Below are 15,978 nucleotides of genomic sequence, written 5' to 3'. Positions count from 1 at the left end.
TCCTGGGCTACTGAGACATTGTCTCAAAAATAAAGGACTAGGAGAGCTGGCTCAGTAGTTAAGAACACTTGCTGTTCTTGAAGAAGCCCGGGATTCAATTCCTAGCAGTACACGGCAGCTCACAACCACCCATAATTCCAGTTCCAGTGTGGACCTGTGTACTGGAGGCTTTCCAGGGAGACCTCTGGCCCGGCCATGTTCGCGGTTCAGGCGAAGGGAGAGATCTGGAGCAAGGAGGGGAACGGCTCCGCTGCCTCCACTGCTGGCGCTGTTCCAGTTCCATCACCGGCTGCGATTTCGGGAGAGCAGATCTCTTCCCCAAGCGGCAGTGTTACAACTCTTAGGACAGAAGCTCTCAGACGATGGAGTAATGCCTGCACACCTTTAATCCTGGATAGGATTCTTATACAGTAGGTAGGCTTGGTCTGAGAGCTTGGGGATACTTTATTTACATGTGGGAGGGTTTGGGGTCCTGCTTCTAGGAGACTGATGGCCACACCCCTCTACAGAGTGCTGTGTGTGTGTGGGGGGGCTGTAGCTATGTGAAAGGGGCCTGGTCTCCTGGGAGTTTTAAGGAAATGCCTACTGTCCCTTAGGGTCACCATGGTTTCAACCTCATCTTGACCAGGAACCAGGAAACCTTTCATAGCCCACAACCCCACATTCCGGGGCACTTAATACCCCAGTCACCAGACAGACATTGGAGGAGAGACACACATGTAAGAAGCACACTCACACAAGCAAAAGAATAACAATACTAAAAAGATACAAAAGTGGGGGAGGGTAGAGAGATGGCTCACTATTAAGAAGGTATGTTGCTCTGTAGAGGACCCAAGTTTGGCTCTGTTAAAGCCTAGATAACCAGTGCTTTTCTGACATAGCTACAGCCATTTTGGATGAAACTTACATTTTGAAAAGGGGTCAAAGAAAGTTTAAGTTCCCAAGAGCTCCTTGGGTAACTGGGAGACATGTACACAGGCAACTGACATCCTGGTTGGCAAGTTGAGACATGACTACTAGGCAGCTGATCTGGCTACAGTTGAAAAACCCAATTAATGGGAGCAGGATACATGAAACAGAGAGACATGTTGCTGAGGAAGGCCACGATCCCTAAGTCGGGTTGGCAGGATAATGTCACAGATGCTTGTAGATTCCAGGCTGTGTGGGATTCTGCCTAGGGGATGCAGTCTCAGTTCCCACGTCTGATCTACATCCCATTGGCTTAAACTGGTCTGAGTAGTCATCTCCGGTGAGTACCCCTTACCTTACCTGTACCTCTAACACTAGGGAATTCATGCCCTCTTCTGGCTCCCATGGGCACAATCCCCACCCCAGAAGAACACAAATTAAAATAAACCTTTAAAAAAGTAATAATTTCATGTTGTATTTGTTCATAATTAGAGTAAGAAGGAAGGAAGGAGAGAAAAGATGTATAAGTTGCTCCAAGCCACCTGGTGTCCTTGTTTGTATTTTCCTTCATCAACTATAGAGAACCTGGGAGCTCAGGATCAAAGCAGACACAGCCTGAGCTATCTGGTCAACTCTGCTGAACCTGAAAGGCACAGGCAACCAAAGAGGCTAAGCCTCAGCTGCCGGCTTGTCAGAACCTCACCTCTTCATGTGCACACTGGAACCTCGCTGACCCTGACTGGCTTCAGCTCCTCAGTTCTGGAGTACACACTGGAACTGTGGTGTACAGTCATGGGGGCCAGGCTCAGGGTGACTGCTGAATCAACTTCCAGTACTTAAAAAAAAAAAAAAAAAAGATTCATATACTGTAGCTGTGCATCAGATTCCATTACAGAGGGTTGAACCAACGTGATTGCTGGGAATTGAACTCAGGACCTCTGGAGGAGCACTCAGAGCTCTCAACCACTGAGCCATCGCTGCAGACCCAGCGTTTACTACTTTTAAAGAAAAAAGTACTTCGGTGTCTTCTCAGCCTTCTCCACCCTTCTCTGCTCACATGGGCCAAGGCTTGTGTACAGAGATCAGTGCACAGGCTGTGGGGGTCGGTTTTCTCTCCACCGTGCGGGTCCTGGAGATTGGCCTCAGGTGGTCAAAGTTGGCAGCAAGCTTCTTTCCGGTCTTAGCTATCTCGCCAGCCCTATTTTCATCTTTTGAGACAGGGTCTCACTATGTGGTCCCGGCTGGCTTGGAATTGACTATGTAACTCAGGCTAGCTTCAAGCTCGGAGACCCCCTTGCCTCTGCCTCCTGAGTGATGAAGGCATGTGTCACTTTGCCAGGCCCAGAGTGTTTTCTTTTTTAATAATATTTTTTCTTGTTTTTTTTATAATGTGTGTGGATGTTTTGTCTGCATGGATGTCTGCAGGGTTTCTCTGTGTAGCCCTGGCTGTCTAGAACTTGCTTACTCTGTTGACCAGGCTAGCCTGAAACTCAGAGATTCACCTGCCTCTGACTCCCAAGTGCTGAGGTTAAAGGCATGTGCCACCGCTGCCTGTGTGCCAGTGCCTATGGGTCAGGGCAGGTTGCTGTGATGTTGGAGTGGATCCGGGTTTTCATGCAGGAAAGCCGAGTGCTCTACCTCCCAGATGGCATGGCAGCCCTGCACTGAGCAGTTTGTCGTTCTGTGACTTAGTGCTGAAACCTGCTGGGATTCAAGGGATGAAGGAATGGGAGAGTTCCCTGCAGTCTGGAGTGTGGGTTTTGGTGGAGCATGTGGGGTGGTCCCCAGCTGAATCATCTGTGAGATGGACAGATTCCCTCAGACTCTGGAATCTGGATGGCTCAGGCACTGAGTGGGGCCAGCAGGGAGGGGGACACCATAGGGCAGCAGGGGTGGGGCCAGAAGGGGCTGTCACCAACTTCAGGCAAAGGGCAGCTTAGGACTACTACTCTGACCTGTCCTCCCACATGGCCTGTGTCCCTATGACACCAGGCTGTGCACGTGATGCTTAATCCAAAGTATGCCTGGTGCCTGCCTGTATTGGGCCACTTGACTCTTTTCTAAACCCAACCCTAGCTTCTTGCCTCTCAGATGAGAAAGGACACGGAGCTGGCATTGAGCTGTGAGGCCAACAGCACAGCTGGATGTATGGGTGTCTTAGAGTAAGAGACAGACAACAGCACAGCTGGATGTATGGGTGTCTTACAGTAAGAGACAGACACAGAACTGTTTTCTGACACTGAAGCAGCAGCTCCAGCCTTCCTTCGTCTCTTTCGGTTCCTTCTGTTTCTTCTTTCTGGTTTTTCTAGACAGGGTTTCTCTGCATAGTTCTGGATGTCCTGGTACTTGCTCTATAGACCAGGCTGGCCTTAGACTCAGAAATCTGCCTGCCTCTGCCTCCTGAATGTTGGGATTAAAGGCCTGGACCACCAGTTCCACTGGCTCTATACTTCAGGAAAGACAAAAGGTCACAGAACCTGTTAATTTTGTACTTTGCTGCTGTTTATAATGAGGTATATTATAACCACTCTCTGGTCTGTTTTACTTTCCTTGTAAAGGACTCACTTTTACATGTATGCACATATGTATTTAATGTGTGTAGGGGGGCTCACATGTGAAGGGGAGAATTGTGTGGGAATGGATTGTACCCTTTACCAACTGGGCAGCCCTGGGGACCAAACTCTGGTATCAATGTGTTGTGCCTTTATGCCAGCTTGCCAGACCACCATAATTCACACACCACTTATTCATTTTTATTTTATGTATGAGTACTGTGTGTGTACCATATGTGTGCCTGGAACCCAAGGCCAGAGGTTTCAGATTCCATGGAACTTGAATTACAGGCAGTTGTGAGCTGCCATGCGAGTTCTTCAAAGTAAACCTGGGCTCTCTGCATGAACAGCAAATGCTCTTAGCTAGTAAGCCATCTCTCCAACCCACGACTATATTTTACATTCCATTAAAAACGTTGTGTTTATGTTTCAAGAACACTCAGGCTGGTACTGGAGAGACGGCTCAGTGAATTAAAAGCACTGACTACACTTCCAGAGGTCCCGAGTTCAATTTCCAGCAACCACATGGTAGTTCACAACCATCTGTAGCCTCTTTTATAAAAATTTAATTCCTGTTTAGTAAAATTGTCTAATAATTAAAAAATTATTTTACTGTGTATATACATTTTACTGTGTATATGTGAAGGCCTGTGCATGGGGTGAGAAGGCGATAGTGGTGGGCTCTGGTTCATTTGAAGCAGGTCTTGTCACTGCCTGGCATGCTAGCTGGAGAGCCTGGGGTTTCTCTCTGTGCTTCCACTGCAGAGCACAGGACTGCGGGACTAAATCCGAGCCTAGCTCCGCACCTGTGGCTTTGTGCTACAGGCGCTTTTGCCTGTGGTGCCATCTTCCCATCCCAATCGACGGACGTGTGTGTGTGTGTGTGTGTGTGTGTGTGTATGTGGCACATGAAGAAGTAGATGCTAGGCTCCATCTTTGATCGCTTTCTACAGCGTACATTGAGGTGGAGGCTCTCACTTGAACCCACAGCTCACGGCTTGCTTGAGATGTGTGGGTGGTGGGGATGTAAACCCAAACATGGCAGGGTCTGTACTCTAGACCCAGTTCCTAGAGGCCTTTCTTCTTTCTCTGTGGCCCAGACCCTACTCCTGACTACAAGGAGTCCAGGGAGGCCAGTGGTGGTTTGTCATTGGTTTAATTTATTACTGTCTGACTCCAGTGACACTGACATACCCGCGGGGCCTGTGAGCCTCCCGGAGAGTCGGCCCTGTCCAGTAAGATACAGTACAAGGAGTGGACGGCACGCGCATGCATCCACGCTGAGCTACAGTGACTGGGGCCTGGGGAGGTGGATGGTGCTCCCAGGTCCCCTCTCTGACAGTTAATGCTGGTAGAGACTCGAGGCCAGGTCAGGGCCGACAGACAGGCCTATATTTCTCTGCCTAAAAATGTGGAAGATTGCATGTGTACAGTTCTCCAAGTTCGAAACTACATCTGGTGCTACCCATCACTGCTAAGGGCTACTCCATTTCGGCTGGGACGAGCGCCTTGGGGTCAGGACTCAGGAATGTCTGGTTCAGTCTTCCTCGCTGCCACTTCCTGAGCGGTCCTAAAAAAATAGGAGATAATTTGTGAGTAGGCTGCTTCCTAGGCACTCTCCTGTCCACGGTGTTTTCAATGTTGTGGAAGGGCCTTGGATCTCAAGGGATAGACCATCTTAAAGTGGCAAAAAGAAAATGGCACCAAAAGTTGACTCTGCCCTGCACATGGTAGCCCGGTTACCACTTGGCCTGCTGTAGGAGACAAATAAGCTTGGGGGTGAAGGACAGGCCACCTTGGAGCCCCCTGAGAAGCAGCTGGCTCATCATAGCCATTCTTGACAATGAACACGTTGTCTTCTGACTGCCATTTTGGTATTTGTCTATCAGAGCTCAGACTGGCCTCAAATTTGCTAGGCAACCAAGGATGGTCGTGACCTCCTCCTGATCTTTCTGCTTCTGTCTCCCAAGTCCTGGGATCACGGGTGTTTACCACTGTGCCTATAGTCATTATTTTATTAAGATTTACTTTAGGGCAGAAGAGATGGCTCAGTAGTTAAGAGAACTGACTGCTCTTACGAAGAACACGAGTTCATTAATGAGAACCCACACAGTGGCTCACAACACCCTGGAACTCCAGTTCCAAGGGGTCCAATGCTTTCTTCTAGCCTCCACGATCACCAGGCACCCAGTCATGCATGCAAGCAGAATATCTATATACAAAAACAACAGTTAAATGCAAAATAAATAAACAAGAAAGCCCTTTAAAAAAAAAATTAGGGTCTCCTTGCTATGTGTACCAGGCTGGCCTAAAACTCAGAGAGCTGCCTGCCTCTGCCTCCTGACCACTGTGAGTGAAGGTGTATACTAACCTGGTTACACTTATTTTTACTTAGGTAGTGCATGGAGATATGTCTGTGTGTGAGCTGCAGCATGTGCATGCAGTGTCTGTGGAGGGTGGAGGCCTGGTGCTTGAGTCACAGGCAGTTGTGAGCCATCCACGTAAGCGCTGGGAACTGAACTCTCTGGTCTCCACAAAAGCAGTAATGCTCTTAAGGACTGAGCCATCTCTCCAGCCCCTCCACAGTTTTGTAAAATTACTTTTATGTGTATGAGTACTTTGCTGGCATGTATGCTGTGTATCAAGTGTGCCTGGTGCCCACAGAAGCCTTGAAAGGGTATTGGATCCTCTGGGACTAGAACTGTAGATGATTATGAGTTTCTACGATATGTGCTAGAAAAAATTGAACCTGAGTTCTCTGGAAGCAGTCAGTACTAATAACCCCTGAGCCATTCCTGTAGCCCTCTTTATTTTTAATTCCCTGGTCTTCTGTGTAAATTGCCCCATATAAGCCAGAGCAGAAGCCTGAGGACCCAGCCTGTGTCCCAGTTTCCCTCAGACACAGCTTGTCCTGTCCTGCCTAGCTGCTCTGCACCAGGATCACAAAGCCCCGCGCAAAAGACTATACGTGAGCAGTCTAGGCTACATAATGCTGAGCCTCAGTTTACCCATCTTCAGAGTGGCCTGGACGTGGGACTGGCTGGGGTGAGGATGTCTGCACTGCTCTTACCTCCTCCTGCTCCTCCTCACTGTCATCGTCACTCACGACAGGCTTGGCCCGGGATCCCCGGCTTGGCCGTCGCCGGCCCCCCTTGAGCCGGTCTTGGGCCTTCTCCTTGCGGCCCAGCTTGATCTTTACCTTGACGGAGCGGGCTGTGGGGCAGTAAGGAAGCCAACTGTTAAGTGAGGCACTGGGTGGCTGGCAGCTCAGTCAGTGGTGAGCTGCTGCAGTATGTCCTTTCCCCTTACTCACATTCAGACTCGGAGCCTTCCTCCTCGCCCTCCTCCTCCTCTTCGCTTTCCTCGCCTTCACTGTCATCCTCCTTCTCGATTTTCTGCCGCACGCTAGTGAAGACAGACTGCAGGACGATGGAGTCCTCATAGATCTGCAAGGACACAGGGCCTATGTGACTCTCCTGGAGCCCTGCTGCTTGGCAAGGCCACCCTACAACCCTTCCCTGATGACAAAACGCCCCAAAGAGAGAGGGGGCTGGCGGTCTGTGCGCTGGCCAGTTTCTCATTGAGCCTACTTTTCAAGGCCCTGATGTCTACAAAGAGAAATGGTGTTAGAAACTCGAAATCTGTGGGCATGACGCTTCCTTGACCTAACAAAGTCAAACCCATCTCCTGAAAGCCACCTCTCCCAGATGTGAGAGGAATCCACCAGAGACAGGATGGGGATCATTACCAGCGACTTAGGGTGCCTTTCAAGAGCGCTGATACAGAACTAAAGACAAAATCACAACATGAGCCAGAGGTAGCTTCACACGTACTATGCTCTTGTAGAGGACCCAGGCTCGGTTCCCACACCCACTCTGTGGTTCCCAACTACTTGTAATATTCCACTCTCTGCCCTGTGGCACAGTCACACAGGTAGTGCACAGGCACCCTGTGTGGAAGACAGGTAGCTGCATGTGCCCCCACATCACTAGGGGAAGGGGACACTGCTCTCACAATAGTGGAGTGGCCCAAATTGTCCAAGTCAAACTGAAAACAGCATCAGTTGCAGAGGGATGAAGGGCAGACGGCATGACAGGTGTGGTGCTCACCAGGGAGCCCTCAAGGTTGAATGTCTGAGCGTTCTGACACAGCAGCATCACGTCCTTCTCCAGGTCATTGAGGCTGCGGTACTTGTGGTTTCGGATGCGTTCCTGTCGGGAGGGAGGGAAGAAAGCCTGACTCTGGGTACCCATGACCTCCTGCCTGCCCATGTTGTCCTCTGACCTGGCCATCCTCCCACAGCCCCGATTCTCAGCACCCGCACACCTTGATCTTCTTGAAGTCCACGGGCTTTCGGATGAGCTCATAGTACTCAGGAAGTTCCTTGCGAGAGGGGAGCTGGATGAACACCTCACTGAGCTGACGTCCACTACTGCTGCAAGGTGACATGATGTGTGTCACTCCCGGGCGATAGTCCCTCACCCCAGAGACACATTATACCACCACACAAGGACAGAGGATGAGAATTTAAAGACACGGTAGTTCTCTAATCTTTTTGAAGAAGTGTTTCACTATGCAGAACAGACTAGGCTCAAACTCCAGAAAACAGCTTGTTTGTCTCCATCCAGCTGCTGGGGTTGAAGGTGAGCATCCCTTATGTCTGTTCTGGGAGTTGTTTAAGTGTTGGAGGTCTTTGACTGTTAGTACATTCCCGACAGACAAGGTCCACTGGCAGCATGTGTGTGAAGTCGAGTGATATCTTTAAGTCCAGCCCTAGAAGAAGTGTTACACTGCTACCCTCAGGAGGGTGTACATATCTAGGCCATTCTCCTTCCCATCGACAGTTTCATGCTGTAGACCAGGCTGGCCTTGTGCTCAGAGATCCACTTGCCTCTGCCTCCCAGGTGCTAGGATAAAAGCTTCAGCTACCACAGCCATCCCATCCAACTTTCTTTGTTCCTACTTCCTACATTACGAAAACCACACCCGAACATGAAGTACATGACAGGTACCATCCTGAGGTCACAAGCCTCAGGGGCAACTCTCCTGCAGGCAGCACTGAGCCAGGACATTTGGAACAAACCCCAAGATGGAAAAGGATAAACACAGCTGTGTCCTAGGCTCTCCACAGGGATAGCTGGTACTTCCTACAAGGATGGAATGTAGTTTGGGGCTACCCTGGCAGCTGTCCTGGCCCCTGCTCCTGTAGTACTCAACTTAGTGGTCCCTGTATAAGCAGGCTTTGACCGAAGGAGCGTGTGGGACCACAGGTACCAACAGAGCAAGTGAAGCAGGATGTACCTGTCCCCTGGCCAATCACCTGACCTATAACTGTTCAGCCCCTCAAAGTTCCCAAATGACAGGACAAACCAGTGAGTGGGGTAGGGAAGCCATGCCCACTGGGGCCAAGAGGCTGGGATTTGTAGGCAGGAGGCATCGAGGCATTGAGGCCCATCACCATTTCTCTAGCACACTTGCTTTCCTGGTTATCATTCTTTCTCGAGTAGCCCAGGCTAGACTCTAACTAGCTCTGTAGTAGAGAATGACCTTGATCTTCATTCATTCTCTTTTTTAAAATCCTAAAATCAGACAGGCTGTGGTGGCATACATCTTTAATTCCAGCACTTGGGAGGTAGAAACAGCTAGATCTCAGAGTTTGAGGTCAGCCTAGTCTACATACAGAGTGAGTTTCAGAATATCCAGGGTTATTCAGAACGTATTCTCCTCCTCCCCGCCCCCCAAACCAAACCAACCACAAAAACAGAACAAAGCAAATATTTTCCTAAATTCAAAACTGGCTAAGATGGTGGTGCCCGCCCTTAATTATAATAATCAAGGCGGAGGCAGAAAGATTTCTGTGAGTTTTGAGGCTAGCCTGGTCTACATAGCCAGTTTCAAGCCAGCCAGTCAGTGCTACATAGCGACATCTTATTTCAAAAATGCAACATACAAAATGCCATGTTCCAGTGGATTCTATATCAATTAGTCAGCACAAATCGGTCTTGGTGGATTATAAAAGAAAAAAAAATGAGAAAAACTTAGGAGGTAGAGTTAGTTAGTTTGAGAAGTATGCAGTGAATATAATCAAAACCCAGAAAATATACATTTTCAAGGAAAATTCTAAATGGCTAGACCTGATGAAACTCATTGGTAGAATGTTTTCCTAACACACACGAGACCCTGGGTTCTATCCAGCATCACATACACACACACACACCAAAAAAAAAAAAAAAAAAAAAAAAAAAAGACTTAGCAGGCCATTCACCAGGCCCTGTCCTGGTGTCCTCAGCATACCTGGCTGGTCTCATTTCTGGAAGCGGTGACATGGGAGTTTTGCAGGCTTGTCATAGAGGCTCTGACTCCTGAAGTCATCAGGAACAGGCCAGCCAAGTAAGTGCCTGCTAGAGGCTGCTTGCACTCATCTCAGTTTATGTAGGTCACAACGCCCTGAGGCAGACCCGAGAATCCCCTGGATACAGATCTGACACACAGGAGGTTTTGTTCCTGCCTGGCACACACCCTCAGCCTGCTCTTACTGCTCTGCTGAGAAAGCCAACGTCCTTGAGCAGTCCCAGCCTTGTCTCCCTTTGCCTCCTCTATCAGCAGGGGCAGCACAGAGGCATGTAAACATGCCTGGCCTGCGTACGAGAACTGGTGTCCTCCGTCCACTCGTCCTGTGTATGAGCCTCAAGGCCATGGCATAGCCCTTCCTGGCCAGACAGACCCACTTCTTTTCTCCAGGCGATGGGTGTGGCTTAGCCCAGCTTTCTGTCGGTGCAATATGCCTGACGTGGGGACCACGTTCCACTGAAGAGCACTGACCAGGTCCCCTATCTAGCCATGGCCCAGCTCTTGCCGTGGGATTTTTGAAGCAGAGCCCAGAGCCCTCCTCCTGACTGCAGGAACAACCCCTTCAACCCTGAACCTTAACAAGACTGGTTCACACTAACTGCAGGCAGCTGCCACAGTCATGGATAGGACTTCCCAAGTTGGAGCTCAAGGGCAGCCTGGACAGTTCAGCAAGCTCTGCCGCAGTAACAAGATGTCCCAATGGGACAGGCTTAAGAGCTATGCAGAGCCCTTACATTCAGGTGACTCAAATGCAGAAGGAAGAGTCTTGAGCCTCCAAATATTTCCTTTCCCCTTCAGCTCTGTTCAATACCACTTTCTGGTCTCAGGCTTCCCAGGATGTTCGGGCAGTTTGGATGTTGACCCACAGGCATGCTGATATGGGAAGGCTCAGCCCAAGCACCGGCAGCCTCACTCGGAGCTAGAGCCCTGATCTAAGTAGGACTGGAGGAGGCCAGCTGAGCAGGGTCAAGTACACATTCATTTCCCTCTGTTCTCGACTGCGGATACTTGTCTCGACTTTCCTCTCTACAGGGACAGACTGTCCCTGAACCATGAGGTAAGGTAAACCCTTTCTTCCTCAGTTGCTTCTAGGTGGGACATCCTATTGCACTGACAGGAAGGAAATTAGGCCAGGTGGTGACAAAAGCTGCTGCAGTCATTCTCCTGGAATCCACCTAAATGGGACTCAAGCTTCCCTTTAATGCAGCTCTCGTCATGCTGTGGTCACCCCAGACTGTAAAATGATTTCACTGCTACTTCAGAGCTGTAAATCTGCTACTGTTATGAACTGCAATGTGAATATCTCGTATGTGGTCCCCAAAGGGTCATGACCCACATGCTGAGAAGGACAGTCATCCCTTGTCAGTGATCTAGAGAAAACTGGCAGTCTTCTGAGTTGCCTATTAGTATGTTCAGCCCAGCACCTGGTGACATCTTTCATGGCTAAGTTGTGTTGTCAACCTGACATTTACTGCCACTTACCTCCAATCCTGGAGTTCTGGGCTGTACACAGGAGCAATGCTGACCAATTTCTGGGTCTTCTAAAAAATTTATTTTTGTTTCTGAGACAGGATCCTACCCTCTATATATCCCTGTTTGGTCTGCAACTCACTACGTAGCCCAGGCTGACCTCAAAATCATAGCACTCTTTCTGCCCATGAAGCCCTCTTCTTCTCCAAAGTTCCAAAGCAGCAGCTGGAGCTCACGGCTCTGACAGTGCATGCTGGGTCATTCTTGTCAGTGTTATCACAGTATCTAGCACAGGCTCAATGCCACCTTTCCTTCTGTGACGAGCGGTGAAGGCTGCTGCTGACAGTTGTATTTGGATAGAAAATGTTGCTCTGAGTAAGTTAAGACACACTCAGCTAAGGCACTGAGACAGGAAGGAGCTCTGGGACAGTCAGTGCCATCATACTTTGGGGCTAAACCTTCACTGTGATGCGCTGCTACACTGCTTCCCTCCCAGTCCTTAGGCCAATCTGCCAAGTGTCACCCAGTGAGAGGTGAACACACCACAGCTTGTCACACACATTAATAGCCTCCTAAGCTCTTCAAGCCTGTCCACTGACATCAGCACTAAGTACCACTCTCCAGCAGAACCTACCACACAACCATCATACCTTCATTCAAACCTCCCCTGAGATTGCTGGCCCAGAATGTTCCAAACTCCACCCACACACACATTTGTGATGTTGGTACTGAAGCAGTCTCACACATATGAATCAATGTTAGCCAGAGCTACACCCAAAGACCTATAATCCTGTCATCCCTGCGTCCCAGAGTGGCTCTGGGTAATAGGATTGGCTGAGCTTGGTTTCTTCAAGGGCTCCAAGACCTGTCCAGGTCTAGCCTCCTTTCATTGATATAGCTTCACAGGTAGCTTGTCCTGCTACTGTTAACAGGGATTGTCTATTCAGTATTAAGAAGTCAGAAATTGAGGCCTGGTGTGGTAGCACACACCTTTAATTCTATTACTTCCAGTGCTTGGGAGGATCTCTTGTAAATTTATGAGGCCAGCCTTGTCTACATCATAGTGAAAGCCTATCTCAAAAACAAACAAACACACAAACACACACATACAAACTCCCAGATAGTGGTGATGCATGCCTTTAATCCCAGCACTTAGAAGCAGAAACAGACAAATCTCTGTTCGAGGCTAGCCTGGTCTGTTGAGTTCCAGGAAAGCCAGGGCCACATAGACAACCTACCTCAAAAACAAAATGGCAGCAGCTGTGGACACTCAGGTTTGGGCCCAGCTCTCTGGAACACTGATAGTTGAGCATGTGTTCATTCAAGCCCTGCTCTTGATTGGGTGTGACGTGCTAAGTGGTCAGAAGTTCTTGCCCTGACTTCCCTGCTCTGATGAACTACAACCTTGAACTAAAATCCCCTTTTCTCCCTTAAGCTGTATCTTCAGGGTATTTTATCAGAGCAGAAGAGATAAAATGAGGACAACACATACTAGGTAATAAGCTTAGTCACAGGAACCCTTCCAGACACAAAGTTGGCAGCAGATGGATGGCCTGGGGCTACAGCATCCACTGCACTGGTTCCTTAGCTATTCTGCAGTGAGGCTTTAACCTGACATGCCCGGTATGACCCAGTGAGCTGGGCACTGCCATGAAGGTAAGCACCTGCTAGCACCCCACAGCCTTTCCTAGTCGTGGTCAGAACCTGGCTTTGCTCATGCATCTGGGCAGGGGACTTGTTTGACACATTTATTGCAAACCCTTTGCTGTATGGTTCATCTCCTTCTCTTCATGGTGCGTGCTCTGGGCTGAACATATCTTAAGCCATTTATAGGGCCTTACTGTCCTGTTAAAGGAGCATCGCACAGACAGGTGTACTTTGAGAATGTCCTCACCATTCTTGACACCACCAAGTCAGAAATGGTCACCCCAACAGGATGTTCTCTCCAGCTGTCAGCATTCCCGCCCTGTCCAGTCTGTTTCCCCCCACACAAAAGGCCTCGAGTCACAAGCTATGCACTGCTGTTCACAACTTCCTGGTATGTGGACAAAGTCTGATGAGATAGGCACAGGAACAAAGGCACACATGTGGCTGAGGGGCCTGCACTGTCCCTTGTAAACCAACCTATTAGAAAGGAGATGTACTGTAGAGCTCCCTGCAGACTCTGCCTACCCATGCCTCCTTGTAGCTGAGCTCTGACAAATGCTTCTGTGGATGGAACCTGACCCTCCCAGGCGTGGATGGTGTGACCCAGCTATGAGAACCCTGCTGTCAACCTGAACACAGGAGCTAGCGCCCTGGCCACAGCTTCCTGGTTGGAGTTCACTGCTTTAGCAACAGCTGGACAGAGCCACTGCTGCTTCCCCATGCCAACTTCTAGAGCAGAGACTGCCTCTACTTCACTCCATCTTGTTTCATCACTACAGAAAGGGATGCGACCTCGAGTCTAGGGTTCAATTACTGAGGCCTTACCAGTGAAGTCCCTGAATTAGTTTATGAGTCCCTTTGGGAGTCAGCAGCCTAGATGGGGCCCTTAACTGTGTTAGCACCACATGGTCAGGGCCTTCCTTCACACCAGCTCAGCTGTTAGAAATAGCTACGGTCAAAGTCTGTTGTTTCCTGTTTTTGAGGACAAGGTTTCTCTGTGTGGCCCTGGCCGTCCTGGAACTCACCCTCTTTAGACCAGGCTGTCCTGAATTTCAAGAAATCCACCTACTATGCCTGTCTCCTGAGCACTGGGATTAAAGGCATGCTGTACCACCACCACCACCACCAAATCACCAATTCTTTTAAAGACAGAATCTCATGTGTCCCTGACTAGCCTTGAGTTAACTTTTGACCCCTCTACATCCACTCCCTGCTGGCTGGGGGTTATGGGTGTGCGTTTCCACAGTGCTGGGATCGAACCCAGGGTCTTGTATATATGAGGCAAACAGACCAGTCCTGGAAATAAAGTTCCTACTGTTGGTCAACAGTGGAATCTGAGCCTAAGGTTTAAGAAGCCTGGAAGACCTTCTGCGGTGCCCAGTACTATATCGGACGCAATTTCCAACACCTCCGTTTGGTAAAGTGATCCTGAATATGGCACTAGTGGAAGTCAGACTGAAAATGGAACCGGTGACTACATATCTCACAGCGATGACAAGAAATCATCTGGGGACTAGGGAGTAGATGCAAATGAACAGCAAGCTGACTGAGGCTAGAGGCAGATGGGGAGGCCCAAGGTCTGTCTGCAGTACTGGGTGGTCACAGTCCAGACTGAATTTGTTAGCAAACCATTTGTAGCAACCTCAGTGTCAAAGGACACCTCAATCTTCTTTTTGAGGCATGAGGAACCTGGGAGCCAAGGAGTAATGGCCATTTTGGTCTAGAATAAAGGGGATGAGAAGTTTGGGGTAACTGGATGTGGAGATCATGCCTCAGAGGGGTGGCTTACAGACCACATGCAGAGGCTTAGTAAGTGGGATCTGGAACCTTTATTGAATGAAAGGCCTTCCCAGGGACAAAGGGTGTTGATGACTCACTCTAGGGGACAGAGAGCAGGAGGCAAAGGACCCAGCACTCCAGACTCCACACAGCACCCCTACCACAGTCCCGTCTGCCGGTGGGTGAGCTATTGACTGATCACTGGCCTCATTATCAGCTGCCTGCTTTCCTTGGTGTGTAAATGTTTGGCCCGGGGCATAAAACCCAAGATGAAATCAGTCTCTTAACCAGAACAGGTGGAGCTTTTTAAAGTAGATTCTAAGGTGAGTTCAGAGCCTTAGGTGGCTACACAAGGAACTAGGCCAAGGCTGCCCCGACTGAGTTGCAGCGGGAGCTCTGCCTGTGGCCTGGCCTGCAGCTCACTTGGCCTTCCTCTGGCCAAAGTCTGCTGCAACTTCTGGGCCAGGTGCTAAGCAAATGGTTTTGGCCATAGACCTGGAACCACCGGCAGCATGCCCAGGTGCCATCAAAGGTTGGGAGGTGAAAAGCCTGGGGGCTGATTTGCCCATCTTCCCTGAGGACTGTAGCATGGCTCCTTTTCGTGGGCAAACAGATTTAATTGTAGAAGTACCTCAGGCAAAGATCTAGTTTTTTAGCAGGCATCCTCTCCCTTCCCCTAGCATTGCCTCTCTCCTCTAAAAACATCTGCCTCTGCTTCAGTACACTGAGCAGGGAGTGGAAGAAGACAGTGTGGCCTGCCGAGAAGTCCCAGGCAATGTTGTGATCCCTGGTTTATTTCTAGGCCCGAAACTTCTCCCCACCCAGCAGCCTGACCACTTAGTCTTGTTTCTCCATTTGGAAACTGAGGCATAGGGATAGAGCATAATTCTAAAATTTATACCTTTCAACCTTCCAGAAGAGAAGATGGAGCCAGATATGCTCACCCTGGCAGTGTGGATGTGTGTCCACCACCTTGGAGTGTCAAGTACAGACACCATACCCGGTTGTTCTACAACCCACACTGTACAACTTGAGGTCACCATGAACTCAGTACATAGCAGCAAGGGCTCTGGGAGGTCTGAAGCCTGGAAAGAGCTGAGGGGTTCAAGGCATTTGTTCCCCTGGGCCGGTTGGCCATGATGGTGCCCTCTAGTGCTCTGAAAGCTGCCCCTATACACTTGAAAGGTTGTTTGGTGCCCTTGCTTTTCCACAGTCCAGGATGAGGTATACCCCAACTCCTGAGTCCATTCTTAATTTTCACCTATGCTTT

General features: G+C 49.5%; 1 protein-coding gene across 6 annotated transcripts in view; it reads right to left on the bottom strand.

Moving 5' to 3' along the window:
* Positions 1 to 4,612: 4,612 nt before the first annotated feature.
* Positions 4,613 to 15,978, bottom strand: part of SMARCA4 (SWI/SNF related BAF chromatin remodeling complex subunit ATPase 4) — a 77,785-nt gene continuing 66,419 nt past the window's right edge. For 4 of the 6 annotated variants that reach the window (XM_080930520.1, XM_080930518.1, XM_080930522.1 and 1 more), the window contains 5 exons: positions 7,788 to 7,896; positions 7,571 to 7,672; positions 6,775 to 6,907; positions 6,532 to 6,674; positions 4,613 to 5,031 (listed from right to left, as the gene is read on the bottom strand). In XM_080930520.1, the coding sequence (XP_080786646.1) occupies positions 4,999 to 5,031; positions 6,532 to 6,674; positions 6,775 to 6,907; positions 7,571 to 7,672; positions 7,788 to 7,896 (520 nt within the window). In that variant the 3' untranslated portion in view covers positions 4,613 to 4,998. The remainder of the gene's footprint in view (positions 5,032 to 6,531; positions 6,675 to 6,774; positions 6,908 to 7,570; positions 7,673 to 7,787; positions 7,897 to 15,978) is intronic. The other 2 variants (XM_080930519.1, XM_080930523.1) reach the window with 1 other exon arrangement.

This window comes from Micromys minutus, assembly GCF_963924665.1.
Source record: "Micromys minutus genome assembly, chromosome: 16".
Lineage (NCBI taxonomy): Eukaryota > Metazoa > Chordata > Mammalia > Rodentia > Muridae > Micromys > Micromys minutus.
Note: the sequence above shows the minus strand (reverse complement) of the source record. Positions and strands in the feature narration are given on the sequence as shown.